The 17,426-nt window shown below is 37.0% G+C and overlaps 1 protein-coding gene across 7 annotated transcripts in view; it reads left to right on the forward strand.

The window, feature by feature from the left end:
* ABCC9 (ATP binding cassette subfamily C member 9) overlaps positions 1–17,426 on the forward strand; it is a 131,069-nt gene that overhangs the window by 34,157 nt on the left and 79,486 nt on the right. For all 7 annotated transcript variants that reach the window (XM_058743414.1, XM_058743413.1, XM_058743418.1 and 4 more), the window contains 4 exons: positions 903–1,065; positions 5,474–5,514; positions 6,409–6,551; positions 15,672–15,780. In XM_058743414.1, coding sequence (XP_058599397.1) covers positions 903–1,065; positions 5,474–5,514; positions 6,409–6,551; positions 15,672–15,780 — 456 coding nt within the window. The remainder of the gene's footprint in view (positions 1–902; positions 1,066–5,473; positions 5,515–6,408; positions 6,552–15,671; positions 15,781–17,426) is intronic.

Raw genomic sequence — 17,426 nt, forward strand, 5'->3', positions numbered from 1 at the left:
CATTTATCTGGTCATACTGTACTCATTTACTCATGTAACAATCATGTGATAGGCATCTAAGACCCTGTAGAGACCAGAAGGTGAATAAAAACCAGCCATTTGCTACTTTTGCTCCCTCCTATCTGCCTTTTGGCCACTTGCACTGCTCCTTTTGAAAGTTCATAGGTCATAATGTACCTTACTAGAAATTCTAGTATTTGGTGGTGGTGGAAATTGCAATGGTTGAGTAAATTGTGGCTCTTGTAACTGCTAAAAATCTCTTTACACTTAACCCAAACTGTTAGTAATCAGTAAATCTAATTTTGGCCTTAAACAAGAGCTTATGAAGAAGTATGTGGAAATCTCTCAAAGTTAAAGGGAATACCCTTGGTTTCACAAAGTGTATTATGAAGACACAATGTGAACACACACAGTGTGAGCATACACAACCCTGACATTCCCAAATAAGAAGCAAACTAACTTTTCTTACATTCATTGTTTTCTCTTCTTCTAAGTATGAGTGATAGTGCTGAAAAGAAAATAAAACAAGTTTGATGTTAGAAGGAAGCATTGGAAGTCTCTGTATCATTTCCATAAATGTTTATAATTACTATCTGCAGACATTATTCAAGGAAATCACGTGAGACTTAAGAAACTGCTTTTATTTAACTCAAAGTAACAGGAGCGTGAGAGGTTTTAGGTGGAAAGAAATTGGAAGCCATTTCATTCAACTCTCATTTTACACCTGGAGGTGGAAGCACAGAGGATTTGACCCCTTCTCCCGGGGATCTCAAAGCCATAATCAGTGGCAGAGCCAGGCAGAAATCAATATCTGGTCCATCCCTGTCTGTTATATATATGGTCCTGCCTGTTTGAGTCACTTGGATGCAGCGTGCATTGTTTTCTATTTCTTTGTTTTATAGGATTATTCTACTGAGAGACTGAAGAAAACAAACGAAATATTGAAAGGCATCAAACTTCTAAAGTTGTATGCCTGGGAGCACATCTTTTGTAAAAGTGTAGAAGAAACAAGAATGAAAGAACTATCCAGTCTCAAAACCTTTGCACTTTATACGTCACTCTCCAGTAAGTTGCCATGGCGAGAAGGACCACCAAAAAACATGTGGTCTATTCAGCTTAGGTGGTGATCACTGAGACATTCTACTCATCAGAGGAAGCCCATTTATTTTCCACATGTGTGCTGTTCAGTAGCCACTAGCCACATGAGTCTATTTAAATTTAAATTAAAGAACAGAGTTAGCATAGGCTTAGAGTCAGGTAGACCTAAATTTCATTCGTTATAAGATGTGTGTTTTTGTCATATTACTTTACATCTGAAATTCTTGTTTTTTTTTCATCTGTAAAATGGGATGGGATGAGTACAGTACCTGTTATTGAAATCATCACCAGTTACAGTTGGGATGAATAGGTATCCAGTAAAAATTTATTTATTTAAGTTGATTTGACTGTATTATTATTGACCTTCTTATCCCCAGAGATCCTCAAAAAGTATCTGCAGTTGTCTTACCTATATCTCTGGAAGCTTATGATATTATATTTTCTTGAAAATTATACTTAGAATGCTATTTTTGAAAATCGACGGAAAAAAATGTCAATGCTTCCAAGTAAAAGAAGCCAAATTACATTCACATAAAACCCTCTTTTCCAATACATTTTCAAGAACTTTTAAACATGGAGCATTTTTATCTTCAACTCTAATTTTTATAAAGCAATCATTTAAAAAATTGTTTTTTTTCCCCCAGAGTGACACTGAGTACTCTCAAGAATAATTACGTTTATGTTAGTACATTTCTTACAAATTTAGCTGAACTACTACCACCAACATTTGATTTGGTTTATGTGTCAGTTTTGCTTATCTCTATTGTTCCCAAGACCTTGAACAAATTAAAGTTTTGGAGATTTATACATTGTTTCCTCTCAAATTCTAAACTAACTTAGTTCTTAGACATTACAAATACTTCTTTTGTGAAATAAATTTAGAGAAAATATTTGGTTTATATAGCTCATTTATTCTACCCTAATGCCTGATGCATTAGAAATAAAATGGGAAGGAGATTTATCTTCCAGCTCTGCACCACTGCTAATATGGTGTCAAAATGCTAGAAGATGAAATGATTGATATCCACTTGTTTATATAATAGTACTTGAAGCTGCTGACCCTGACAATACATTCCTTTGTGCAATAGACTGAAATACTCATGATAAGGATGGCTGCAGCCAGAAATAATGACAATAATAAAAATACAGTGAGATAGCCAGCCAATTATTGGCATAAGTGGCTTTATACATATCATCCCATTTAATCTCCCAACATTCCAATAATTTAGATTCCACTGTTAACTCTGTTTTATATATTAAAAGATGGAGGTGGAGAGAGTTTAAGTAACTTGAACTTCTCTTACATCATGTACCTACTAAATGGCAGAGTTGGGTTGTTAATCCAGTTTGCTTGTCTCCAGACATGAGATTTGCGTTGTTTTTTGAATGTCAGATACAAAAGGAGAGGACGGAAGAGGCCATCACAGGGGAGAAAAACAACAGATCATGAAAGTAAAAATGCAGAAGCATATGTATATTATAGGCAGCAGGAATTCTTGAGTCAATGGTGTAAAATTCCAGTTGAACCATTTTTAAGTTTTTTTTAAGTTTATTTATTTTGAGAGAGACAGAGAGAGCACAAGTGGGAGGGGGCAGAGAGAGAGAATATTCCAAGCAGATTCCATGCTGTTAACCAGAGCCTGACATGGGGCTCAAACTCATGAACTGTGAGATCATGACCTGAGCTGAAACCAAGAGACAGGTGCTTAACCGACTGACCCACGCAGGCACCCCCAAGTTTTATGATATGGTTAAATATAGTATTCTTGGGGATTAGGAGCTTGAACTATGGTTGATGCATAGAACTGGCTATATATCTCAACTCTGCCGTTTCATAGCAGTATGACTTTCACCAAGTTAGTTATGTCTTCCAAGCCTCAATATTTTTCATCTGGACAGTGAGATGATAATAATACCTACCATGTAGGACTGTAGGAAAGATTAAAATAATGAATGCTGTACATGTTGACTGAGTTGTTGATTCTATTCCAGGCACGAGGTCAAGTGCTTCATACTCATTACCTCATACTAAGCACCTGGCAAATGGTCTGGTGCTCACCAACCTCCATTCCTCAGTTTCCTCATCTAAAAATTGGTGTAGGAGTGCCCGGGTGTCTCAGTCTGTTAAGTGTCCGACTTCAGCTCAGGTCATGATCTCACTAATTAGTGGGTTCGAGCCCCACATTGGGCTCTGTGCTTACATCTCAGAGCCTGCTTTAGATTCTGTGTCTCCCTCTGTCTCTGCCCCACCCCCACTCACACTCTGTCTCTCTGTCTGTCTCTCTCTCTCTCTCTCTCTCTTTCTTAAAAATAAACATTAAAAAATTTTTTAAAATGGTGTAATAATAATAAATCCTTATCACAGGTATATTGTGAGAATCAAATGAGGCAGTGAATGTGACACTGTTCAGTAACTGTTAAAAACATTTTATAAATAGTATTTGTAGAGCATCGTAAGAAGACAAAAATAATGAAAGCAGGAAGTCAACTGTCTAACAAAGTGGTTACTGCTGGGTCTTACAGGGCAAACTGACCTGAAATGAAAGACTGCCTCAGCAACTTGGCAGCTCTACAGCCTTGGTCAGTCTTTGGTAAAACCTCAGTTTTCTCATCAAGAAGCTGGGAAGTATTAAGAGGATCTTGGGGAATTAAATAAGATAAAGTGGATAAAGTGTTTAGAACAGTACCTGAAACATAAAAGCGCTCAATCAGTGGTATCTGAAAATATTGAAAAGCAGTTAAACAGGACACTCACTAGTAGAACAGAAGATCCAGCTTTTGTGAATCAGTGTTCTTGCCAGTCGAGATAATATCTGAAGGGAAGAGAAATTCTATCAGTTTCCCAGTCTCCATTGCCAAATGGCCGTGTGCTATTTATGGATTTAATCCATTGGTAAAAGATGAGAAGACAGTATTAAATTTTTTTCTCTTTAATAGATCTGAGTTTAAATCCAAGCTCTATCACCTCCTAGTTTGGAATCTTGCATGTTACTCACCTAAGTAACACCCTAAGCACCTAAGCTGCTTTCTTATTATTGTGTGTGGTAGTTGTAATCATTAAATATGAGAACTATGTAAAGCACTCTTTTATCATACCTCAATGATGGTGACTTGTCAGCAGCAGAGCAAGGTGGTGGCAAGCAGTCTTCATTGGTTTGAATCCCTACTGTGTGACCTGGAGCTTCTCATTCTCATCTTTGTAATGGCATAGGAAGGGTACCTGCTACATGTACCCGGTGCAGATTGCTGTATAAATGTTTTTTTCAATCAAATAGCAGTTGTTCTTGCTCTTCCTCATTAAGGGGGGATTACTTATTCAAAGATGTGGACTGTAAAATGAATTATAAACAATGATGAGGGGAAAAGAAAGAAATACACTTAGAGAACAGGGTGACAGTAGCCTGAGAAACAAGATGGAGGCAGAAATGTGGCTTGTCATCTGTGCTGTTATAAAACTCAGAGCAGTGTTTGGATTCCCAGTATTATACAAGAATTTGGATTTGATAACCAAGCCACATCTGGACCTGCAAAATCACAATCTGATTCTGTGTTCAGCGGTCAGGGTAGTTCATGAGAGTGGATCATGAGGACTGATGATGATTTATTTGTGGGTAGATTCTGTCCTGCATGTCAAGAAAACTAGGTTCTAGCTCTCACTCTGTTAGTAATTCACTTAATCTTTTAGCCCCAGCCCCTAAACTTCTATGGTTTATAAAAAATATAACTACGAATTATCAATTTGACTTTGTAATTTTACTGTGACCTCCAAATACTAGTATTTTAGACTAAATTATGAGTTTTTGTTTCAGTTATGCATATCATGTATATCAAGTATTAGTGCAATATGTTTCTGGAGAGACATTTAAACTAGCAGAGGGTTCAGGATATGGAGTTGTTTTGTTAAGCAAAAGGTCTATACGTGAAAATAAATATCACTTTTGGAGGCAGAATGTGAAGTGATGTCAAATTCTTTTTTTTTATCAGTGTAATAGCTTAATTTTCATACATTTAAGTTAGTTTAGTGGACCATGTGAAATACGGACAGAGAACACCTCAAGAATGCACATTTGTTAAAGTCTAATAATTTGCACCACTAAAGGAGCATTTTATCTGAATTTTGCGGTTTATAACATTTTATTAAAAACAGCTTTTCAGTAATAGAAAATATTTTCTGATTAATACTCATGTGGGGGGGGGGGCTCATACACCTGCAAACAAGGAAATACCAACTGGGAAACGTTTGTGGACTCCAGACAAAAGGCACTTGGTCCTCTCTGTCTTCAAGGGAAGTTAAAGTAATAATAGATGATGCATTAAAGTTACTGAAAATGTTTCATAGTTGAACGAACCTAATATATTCGATTTCTCTCCACAGTCTTCATGAACGCAGCAATCCCCATAGCAGCTGTTCTTGCTGTAAGAAACTTTCTCTTGCTTTTGAACATGGAACAGAGTCAGTGTTTAGAAATGATTCATGAGCAGGAATGTGTGGGTGGTAATATATATTACTTCACCTCTGCCAGTTTTCTCTTTACAGTCCCCATCATAATAGTTCTAATCCAGGGTTTCTCGACTGTGACACTATGAACTTTTTGGCCCAGATAAGTGTTGTTAGGGCCTTTCCTCTGCCTGAGGATAGGTAGCAGCATCCCTGGCTTCTACCAGAGACCATTAACACTCCCTAGACATTGCCAAATGTGCCCTGGGGAGAAAAATTAATAGTAGTTGAGACCTAAACTGTTCTCATCTCCACAACCTGGTTCCCAGACATCCTTACATCAGAATCATGCTAGATCAACAACCAGAAGATTACATTATATTTCAGACTAAAAGGACAAACCTGGGAACTCGTATTTTATTTAGAAATGTAAATACATCTGCATCAAACACTGATGTTGGCAATTTTAGTAAAGATACACAATAGGGACCCTAAAGCAATGGAATATCTTAGTTTGCTCTTAGAAAATTTAGTATTGCTTGGAAAGAACCTGACTGGTTGTTAAGAACCCTAGGTTCACTTCACAGTTACTCCCCCTACTCAGTAATTTGACAGAAGTCAGTTTCCTAATCTATAAATAGAATCTATTCTGCCTTTCTCACAAATTTCTTGCTAAGATGGCATGTAAACCATTATGTACTCTACCAATAACAAGTATTATTTTTCCTCAGGAGTAATTTGGATAAAGCAATTGTTTTCATATTTGTAATGGACATATTGGGGTAGCAGAATATGTTAGGTTTCTAAAATTGAATGTAAGCATTTGTGAAACTTTCTCCAACTTTCTCTAAAGAACTTCTTTCTTTGCACAGACGTTTGTTACCCACGCGTATGCTAGCGGGAACAATCTAAAACCTGCAGAGGCCTTTGCTTCACTGTCTCTCTTTCATATCCTGGTCACCCCACTGTTCCTGCTCTCTACAGTGGTCAGATTTGCAGTCAAAGCCATCATAAGGTATGCACTGGAATGTCTGGAGTTCTTTGCCTGATTATGGAAATAATATATGCTCATGGTAGTAAATTTGAAAAAGTATAAAGAACAACATTCAAATCACTGCCCATTGTTAAAATTTTAATATGCTACTTTTCAGTCTTTTACAACTATTTTTAGATGAAAAGAATTATGATTTTAAAGTAAAAATTTTGAATTTATGTAGCTTTTGATTCCTTATTTCACTTACTGGTTTTATTTTTTCTCTTCATTAAGATCACGATGTTTATTGGCTCTGCGATAGTCTATTGTTTTGAAGTCCTGTACTCTAATTTATTTAACAATTACTTCCTTATTGGGCATTTGGAATGTTTCTACTTTATACCTAACATAAATAATATAACTAACACTGAGATAAATGTCTGTTTTTGTCTTTAAACTTTTCTCTGATTATTTTCTTAAGACAGATTTCTAGAAGTGGGGATACTAGTTTAAACAGTATGCATAATTTTAAAATTTTTATTAAGGTTTTTATTTTAATTCTGGTATAGTCAACATATGGTGTTATATTAGTTTTAGGCATATAATATAGTGATTCAGTAATTCCATATATTACTCAATGCCCATCAAGATAAGTGTACTCTTAACTCCCTTCACCTGTTTCACCCCTCCCCCTCCCCACCATCAGTTTGTTCCATATAGTTAAGAATCTGTTTCTTAGTTTGTCTCTTTTTTTCTTTGTTCATTTGTTTTGTTTCTTAAATTCCACGTATGAGTGAAGTCATATGGTATTTGTCTTTCTCTTACTGACTTATTTTGCTTAGCATAATACTTTCTAGCTCCATCCACATTGTTGCAAATGGCAAGATTTCATTCTTTTCTGTGGCTGAATAATATTCCATTGTGTATGTGTGCATATGTATGTATATATCTCTTTATATCTATCTATCTATCTATCTATCTATCTATCTATCTTCTTTAACCATTCATCTATGGATGGATACTTCCATCATTTGTCTATTGTAAATAATGCGTCAGTAAACATAGGGGTGCATATATCCTTTTGAATTAATGTTTTTGTATTCTTTGGGAAAATACCCAGTAGTGGGATTACTGGATTTGTAGGGTAGTTCTATTTTTAAATTTTTGAGGAACCTCCATAGTGGCTACACGAGTTTGCATCCTCACCAGTAGTGAAGAGGATTCCTTTTTCTCCACATCTTCACCAACGCTTGTTGTTTATTGTGTTTTTGATTTCAGGCATTCTGACACTTTGAGATAATAATATCATTGTGATTTTGATTTGCATTTCCCTGATGATGAATGGTGTTGAGCATCTTTTCATGTGTCTATTGGCCATCTGTAGGTCTTCTTTGGTGAACTGTCTATTCATGTCTTCTGCCCATTTTTTTCTGCCCATTTTTTTCATTAGATTATTTGGAGTTTTTTTTTGGAGGGGGGTGTTCAATTGTATAAACAGTAAGAATATTTTTAAGGTCCTTAATGAATATTGCTATGTTGCTTTCCATTTACAGAGTGATAGGTCAAAAGGTGTACACATTTTTAAGATTTTTTAATGAAAATGGCCATAATATTTCTCAGTGAAGCTGTGTCAGTTTATATTTGCACTAGCAGTGATGGACAATGTTCCCATCAATCCATAGTTACTATTTTAATTTTAATTTAATCTGGAAAAAAATTTAAGTAAGGCTCATGGCTTCTGCAAATGGAAAGACTCTGCAAAACCACTCCACATTTTTCTCATTTTAAATGTGCTCTCTAGTGTTTTTAACCAGTGTATAGTTTGTCTCAGATTTACAGTTCCCCACAATGCACAACAATGAAAATAAATGTGATAAGATAATGACCATTTCCCACCATTTTTCTTGTATTGTATAAATAAGTATGCTACCAAACTATATCATATAATGCTGTTTGTGCCACAATCTACTACATCTCATGCTGCATTACAAGCAAGAAAGTCTTAAAGTAGTATTTTGCATATTGTATAAGATCTTATAAACCTCAGCATGTTTCATAAACAGTCATATCATGTCTGGCTTTTGAAAGAAACGTCAAGATATTGCAATACTGAGAAAAATTGGAAAATGGAGGCCTTAAATATATGACGCCTGGTGTTGTCATTGATATAAATGTTGAACATTTCTTGTAAGGTCTTTTAAATGAGATAATTTTCCCAATAGTTATATATTACTAAGAAAACTGGTATCTGATACTTAAAATATCAGAATCTTCAGTTTTAGGCAATAGTTTATATTGGTTTAACAATGGCTTAATACCAAACAACATTCAAATGCATATGCATTATGTTATTATAAACTCAAGTTCTGATTGGTTACAGTAGTATAATCCTCTTCTGTAAGATGTGTCATTAGTAACCAATTCTGGAACTGTTAGAGTTTAAAGATCACTCCCTCTGGCCTCATCTGCCTCATTTTCTTTTCTTTCTGTTCTGACTCTGAAACAGTTGTACCGAACACTGACTGATTTTTGTAGCACCACTTCCAAATTAGGCAGTGCTCTGGAAGGGAAGCTACTTCAAACAATAAAATTGATAAATGGCCAAAGTCTGCTATTTTGGTCCTTATTTTCATTTTCTCCATTTAATCGCTGTCCCTCTCATGGTTTCATTTTTAATTGGAATTTGACTTTGTACCACAAGTGGGGATAGAAAACAGTTAGTTGGTAACTTATAACAGATAACTTCTATGAAGTCAGGAGGTTACCAAGCATCAAAAGGACTTTAAGAGTGTATTTGAAAAAAAAAACAAAAACAAAAAAAAACCCATCAAAAAACCTAGGAGTTCCTTCCCACTCGTAGTATACAATCCTGCAGTAGTAAATCCCGGTAAAGTTGAGAGTGGATAATATTCGCTATATATTTCTGCATGGCACTCTTTCTTCGTTATGTCTCAGGGAAAGGCATTTGCCAGTTTGATAAAGACCAGTCTGTTTTCAAGGCTCAGCTCCAGATTTCCCAAGCCATAGGCCGAATAAAATCAGCTTATAAACACTTGCTTCTCTAAAATGAGTCTCAGTGGTGGATTTGTGGGTCCTACAGAGATGACCGACCAACAGGGGAGGCCAGGCCTTTTCCCCCCTGTGTGCTGGTTCTGGGAACCCCAATGAGCTTTTTCCCAGTTTTGACTGGGTTTGGCATTTTCTTCTGTGCCTGGGAGCCCGTGACCTGTCTTTGATGCCAGTTGGCCCACAACGAGCTGAGCAGCCTGTTTATAATTGGAGACTTTGGTGAGCTGATTTTGAAACCTCCTGTTCAGGACCGTGGAAGTCATAAGTTCTCTGCTGAATTCTTAAATACATTCTGAAATTCAGCGGGTTAGAATGGAGCACAGCATACTCCCAAACTCGTGTTATACATGCCTGTAAGAGACTTATATACTTCTCTATTGTAGGAAAATTCCATGCCACGAAAAATTCATTCCTACATGAAAATTCTACACTTTCTTTTTAAAATGTTTAGTTTGGGGGGGTGCCTGGATGGCTCAGTCGATTGAGCTTAGGGCTTCAGCACAGGTAGAGATCTCGTGGTTTGTGAGTTTGAGCCCCACACAGGGCTCGCTACTGTCAGCCCAAAGCCCATTTCAGATCCTCTGTTCCCTTCCCCCCCCATCATGCCTCCCCTGCTCGTGTGCGCTCTCTCTCTCTGAAAAATAGATAAACATTAAAAAATAAAAATAAAAATGTTTAGTTTGGAGTGTCTGGGTGGCTCAGCCAGGTAAGCATCTGACTTTGGCTCAGGTCGTGATCTCACGGTTCGTGAGTTCGAGCCCTTCATCAGGCTCTCAGTTCTCAGTGCAGAGCCTGCTTCAGATCCTTTGTCTCCCTCTTTCTTTCTCTATCAAAAATAAATAAACATTTAAAAAATAATAATAAAATAAAACAAAGTATTAAAACACTTGAGTAACAGTGATTTTCCAAGATGCTTGCCTCACTTTTCCACTTTGCTTTATTTGTAAGGACATAATTTGTGTGTTTTTTGCTTTTCTGGAGGAGAACATAAGTTGATATGTTGTATCCTTTATAAATAATTTCAGTTTAGGTTTCTGGTATTTGATGTATCATGCAATATCTATGTCTAAAAATATTATTGGCTAAGAGAAAAATGTGTAAAACCAATCCCTTGCTGTGTTGGAAAATAACTCTGTATCTTTTCTCTCATGTACCTCAGAAAGGAATGTAAGCTTGGCTAGTCCACTACAGTTACATTTGATCAAATAAATTGTTACTGATATTGATCATAGAGCATGCATACATGCATATCATCATGCATATCATGGAGCATGCATACCTTGTCCCTGTTTACAAAAGTTTCATAGTTCCTACAGGAAAAGCGCACAATTGCCAGTATAAAATAATTTATTCCCAGTGAACTTAATAACACCTGTCCAAGGTGCTCAAGCTTTATCTATACACCCAAAACGAAGCTTGAAAAGTGAAAAAGTGACATGTGTAACTAAAACCTTACATACTTGCATGAATTATCCAAACACATGAAAAATTAGTAAAACACTGAACTATAAAAATGGTGGAGGAAAGCTAGGAAATTGGTTGGTATCAAATACACCTGCTGTCAAATCCTACTACTGCCATAGAATACACATTGTTCAACTTCAAGCACGTTATTTAGTGTCTTCATAGCTCAACATCCTCACTTATCAAATGAGCACAATAGCTTATACTTATGGTAATTGAGATAATTAAATGAGATAGTATATGAAGAGTGCCCAGCACATTGCCTAAATATTTTAGGTACTCTACCCATTTTTATTTTACTAATTTACGCACATTTTATTAATCCCCACTTTGTGCTTCAGAGAGATATCTTCTGTGGGTCCACATGCATTCGTTAATACTTCAGGTACATTGCTAGGTATTAGGAATTGCAAAGATGAAAGGTAGAATGAAATCTGCAGGGAACCCACAGTCCAGTTGGAGAGACCAAGAAGGGAAACTAAGTACAATATGGTGTGTTATGCTATTACAGAGCTCTACACAGAATGCCATGGGCCCATATGTAAGGCTCACTAAAGCTCATTGAGAGAGAAGGCAGACAGTCTGGTCAGTGAAGATTTAAAAGAGTTAGTGGTTCCTTAGTAAGATCTTAAAGAATAGGTAGGACTCGATCAGTTGAAGAAAAAGGGAAAACATGTTCAATCTGAGAGAACAACATATTCACGGTGAAGGGGTGAGTAAGTAGGTGAGAAATCTTGGTACATTCAGAGGACTAAATTTAGTTGAGTGTAATTGGTGAAACTTTCTAATATGCAAAGTGGCAGGGGATGAAGCTGGAGAGTGAGATCCTGATCAGCCTGTAAATGATCTAAGGACACTGAGGGCAAAGGGGTGCCATTTGTTATTTTAAGGAGAGAAATGGATTTTTAATATATAACTCTGGCAGCATGGTGGGAATTACTTGACCCTTGGTCAGGATTCCTGCATTTTCCATAATTGCTTTGCCTCAGTGATTTCTGAAAGGACCTCATATGAATAAGAAATGCTTTTTGTATTGCCCATTTATTCATTCACCAGACATTTCTTGAGAAATTACTATGTTGTATTTTTGGCATTGGGCTAGATTCTGAAGATGAAAATCTTTGCTCTTAAGGAGTTCACGGTGTGATGAGAGATAGACGATAACAAAAAATTATAAAACAGCACTGCCAGGGACCCTCAGCCTAGAATGATGGGGCCAGGGGCAGGGAAAGGAAGGAGAGGTTCAGAGAAGTGTTCATCTTGGGATCCTCTGATATTCATTGTAATTGGAGTTCCGAAGTGAGGTGTTACAGAGAGGAAAGAAGGTTCTCTCCATGCCTCAGTTACACTCAGAGACCACTGCTTTCTGATGTTTAGCAAGAATGGGGCTCATTAATTCCATGAAAGCTTCAGTAAGATTTGTGTGTCTACTAGAAAAGTGAAATGGAGAATTGAATCAACTGACTTGACTTAAATGTCTGAATCATTGGTTTATTCCTTCTTTGATTTATTTAGCATTCATTGAGCAATATATGCCAGGAACAGCTAGACATAGTTACAAAGGCAAATGAGCCTGGTCTCTGGACTTCCTTAGTGTGCAAAGACACAATGTCTGATTGTTTAAAAGGTATTCTTAAAAAAAAAAAGGCTTATTTATTTATTTATTTATTTTGAGAGAGAGCACAAGCACGTGTGTGTGTGTGTGTGTGCGCGCGCGTGTATGTGTGTGTGTATGTAGAGGAGGGGCAGAGAGAGAGAGAGAGGAAGAGAGAGAATCTCAAGCAGGCTCCAGGCTGTCAGCTCGGAGCTTGACTCAAGGCTGGATCTCACAAACCTATGAGATCATGACCTGAGCCCAAACCAAGAGTCAGATGCTCAACCAACTGAGCCACCCAGGTGCCCCTAAAAGGTATTTTTTGAATGGCAAAGCTGAGCTCCCTAAAATCCACTCTTCAAAATATAAGAACAGAATGACAACTAAACTCTATTAAGGTAAAGAAGATATTTTACTACTACTTCTAAGGTAGATCTTAGAAGTTCCTATCACAAGAAAAAAAATCCTAACTATGTATGGTGACGATGTTAACTAGACATTGTGATGATCAGATGGCTATATATAATAAGTATCGAATCATTATGTTGTATACCTGAAACTAATATAAACGTTATATGTCAATGATACCTCAATTTAAAAAGTACAGAAGAAAAGGCTGACATTTAAGATTTATAAGCTACCATTTCATAAGGCATTTCTAAGGCATCTCTCTATAAGTTCTATGTGGTCAGTATTTGCTGAAAGACTTAAAGAAAGTACACAAACTAAAGCTCTTCTTTTCTCGTTCTTCCTTCGTTTCTTCTTTTTTCTTTTTTTCTTTCTGAGGCGTCTGAAATTATTTTTTTTAAAGCAGTAAAGTATACATAACATAAAATTTACCAGTTAAACCATTTTATGTGTATAGTTCTATCGTATTAAGTATGTTCACATTGCCGTGCATCCATCACCACAGTCCATTCCAGAATTTCTTCAGCTCCTTACATTTGAATCTCTACTCATCAAAAAATAACTCCCTGTTTGCCTCTCCTCCCAAGCCCTGGAAACCACAACTGAGTTTCAGTCTCTATGAATTTGACTATTCTAGGTCCCTTATATAGGTGGAATCATACAGTATTTGTGAGGGCTTTTTTGTGCCTGGCTTATTTTTTTAAAATTTTTTTTTCCAACGTTTTTTATTTATTTTTGGGACAGAGAGAGACATAGCATGAACGGGGGAGGGGCAGAGAGAGAGGGAGACACAGAATCGGAAACAGGCTCCAGGCTCCGAGCCATCAGCCCAGAGCCTGACGCGGGGCTCGAACTCACAGACCACGAGATCGTGACCTGGCTGAAGTCGGACGCTTAACCGACTGTGCCACCCAGGCGCCCCTGTGCCTGGCTTATTTTACTTAGCATAATGTCTTCAAGGTTCATCCCTGTTATCATAACTCTAATACATTGAGTCAGGAATTCCAGAACCCTGGTGCAGGTGCTATTGAAAACAGTATGATGGTGCCTCAAAATATTAAATATAGAATCACCATACAATGCATCAATTCCACCTTTGGGTATATGCCCCCCAAAATTCAAAGCAGCAAGAACTTGAATACATATTTGCACACCCATGTTCACAACAGCGTTATTCACAGTAGCCATAAATTGGAAACAACCCAAATATCCATCAATGGATGAATAAATAAATAAAATGTGGTATATACAGACAATGGAGTATTATTCAGCCAAAATTCTTCTTCAACAATTATCCTTCTTAGTTCTCTGTAAATGCATTTTGGAAGGTAACAGTTAGACCAGCACAATGGATTTTATTTACCTTTATGTTTCCAATGAAAAGAAGCATTTGTTTTTGGCATTCAATGCCACCGGGCTTAAAGATGATAGGCAACAGACTGAGATAAATTTACTTTTCTTCATTTTATTAGTCTGACACACACACACACACACACACACACACACACACACACCCCACAAGCTTTGCAGACCTATTTGGAGGCACTTGACTACAAGCTTAAATGAAAAAAATATTAATTTTTGTTTCAAATCTTTATTTCTTAGTTTCCTACCAAAGGCAATATTTCCCCTGTGGCTGATGCTGCATGTGCCAAGCCAGTGTATCTACTTTTAGCAACCTAGCATGCTAAAAGGAACATTTCTTTTCCTCTGCAGCTTCACAGAATTTTCTTTAGCATATTATTTTATTTATAGGTCGATGCTTCCAAATCATGTTATTGTTTTATTTGGTTCTTTCTTTTTGCTCCTGATTCTGTAACAGTGGTTTTAAAAAAATGCCTCCTAGGCAGGCCAAGGATCCTCGTGCCCTACCCAAGAAGACCATCATAAAGAATGTTTGCAAACCACTCTTCTAGAGCCATAATGTGCTTATGAAGCACTTTAGAACTTTGTGAAAATGAGTATTTTGATTCAGTAGGTTTCGGGTGGGGCCAGAGAATCTCTGGTAAGCTCTAGGTGATGCTGATGCTTCTGGTCCTTTGCCAATACTGAGCAACAACTGTCTAGAGGCCCCTCTTATTGCCAGGTTCAAAAAATATGTGTAATGAAGCAAGATGGCAGAATGGTCATGGACCTCAGATCTGTGTGTTATATGCTAAATGTTAAGCAGGCTACTTAACTTCTCTATAACTTATTTCCCCTCATTTGTATAATTAGAATAATGGGTCCTTACCTCATTGGCATTATTATTTTTAACCTCTCTGTTTCAAGTTCCTCCTCAACTCTGCTGGCTTTGACAAGAAACAGAATTGCAAAAAAAAAAAGGTGCGAAAAAGTTAACTGAATTCAAAGGGGTGACAAATTGTTTCTAATTTTTCTGATACTTTTCTAGTTTTAGCACTGAAAGTCCCCAGTCCTGGGAGCCCATCATTCTTGGGCATTTTAGTTAGGATGTTTGTTCCTCTGAGCTAAATTCCCAGTTGGTGTTGAGAAATGACTCTCAGAGGTGGCTTGCTCAACATGATAATTGGTAAAGGAGATGCTTGTTTATTTTGGTAGAACTTCATCATTGGCACTTTTATTTTTAACCCCTTTTTTTTGTTTGTGTGTTTGTTTGGTTTTTGCAGTGTTCAAAAGCTGAATGAGTTTCTCTTGAGTGATGAGATTGGTGAGGATAGCTGGCGAACTGGTGAAGGTTCTCTCCCTTTTGAGTCCTGTAAGAAACACACTGCAGTGGTAGGTGCTTTTTCTTCTTACTGAAGCTGTGAATATGTAACAGTCCCAATATTGGATGATTTTCAGTGAGTGCAGTTAGAAGAAATTGTAAGCTTTACTTTTAACCTTTATGACGAAAAATTGCCACCTGCTTCTACAACAAACTTCAAAAGTCTAAAATTTATAAACATGTATAAGGCTTGATATTAGAAATCATCTAAGAATTATCCCAAGAGGGAAAGAACATGTTCAATGAAAAAAAAATTAAAAGTTTGTCTACCCCAGGGCACCTTAACCTCCGGGTTGAGCATCTGGCTCTTGATTTCAGCTCAGGTCATGATCTCACAGTTCGTGGGATCGAGCCCACATTGGGCTCTGCACTAACAGCGTGGAGCCTGCTTGGGATTCTCTCTCCCTCTTTCTCTTTCCCCTCCCCTGCTTGCAGGTGCACATGCTCTCTCTCTTTTTCTCTCTCTCTCTCTCAAAAATAAATAAACATTAAAAAAAGGCTGTTTACCTGAAACTTTATATAAAAACAATACAAAATGAGCTTAACAACTCCCATATCATATTCTTCCAATACCTTTGAGCTACACTTTTTAGTTTACGAAGTGCTTTTTGATGTATTATATCTTTGACTCACTTAATATAACATTATATTACCTATTTTTATATTTCAACTGAATATATTGAGTGTGTGTATTGTGTGGCTTGAATATGGCCATATTAGTAAGCAGCAGAGCAAGGATTAAAACCTGAGTCTTGTAACCCTTAAACCAGTTTATTTATCCACTACACAAATATTTACTCAATATCTACACAGCCTGGAAACATGGTCAATATTATTTTGTTCTGTATTTGTTACATGTAATGTGACATGTACCATGTATTTGCCTGTGTTTATAGATTTCAGAGATATAGATATGAACAAGGGATGTAGCTATGAACAAGGCAGACAACCTCATCCTTGTCATAGTTTGCTTTCTGAAGGCAAGAGTCAGATGATAAGTTTAAAAAATGAGATAATTTCACTTTGAAGAAAATTAAATAACGGATGAGAGAGTGACTGGTATACTGGAAGTAGAGTGGTCATTTCCCAGAAAGCCCCCTCTGAAGAGCTGGCATTTGGGCTGAGACCTTCTCAACAAAGATCTGGGGGAAAAAAGCATTTCAGGCAGAGAACTAGTAGTTGCAAAGACCCTAAGGTGAGAATGAATTCGGTGTGCTCAAGGAACAGAGGGACACTATTGTTGAAGCCTGGTGAAGAATGCAGAGACAAGGCAATGTAAGAACAAGGATTGAGGGTCTGGACTGTATTGACATGCAATAGGAAACCATTGGAGGGTTTAAAGTAGGCACTAATATAATTTTGGTTATATTTTTAAAAGATCACTTTGGCTACTAGGCTACTAGGTTGACAGTAATCAGTGGGAACAAGAGTAGAACAGCTAGATCAGTGATCAGTGAGGAGATTGTTATAATCACATAGGCAACAAGAGATGATGGTTAGAGTTAGTTTTTGTGGCACTTGCAGTGGACATTGTGAGAAAGTGATCAAATTCAGTGTACCTTTTTTTGGGTTGAGCTGATAAAGACTTGCTGATCAACTGGATAAGGAGGCTGAGAAGTGAGCAGGTCGAAATTGAGGTAGAATCGAAAGGCATATT

Source organism: Neofelis nebulosa, chromosome 8 (assembly GCF_028018385.1).
Source record: "Neofelis nebulosa isolate mNeoNeb1 chromosome 8, mNeoNeb1.pri, whole genome shotgun sequence".
NCBI lineage: Eukaryota > Metazoa > Chordata > Mammalia > Carnivora > Felidae > Neofelis > Neofelis nebulosa.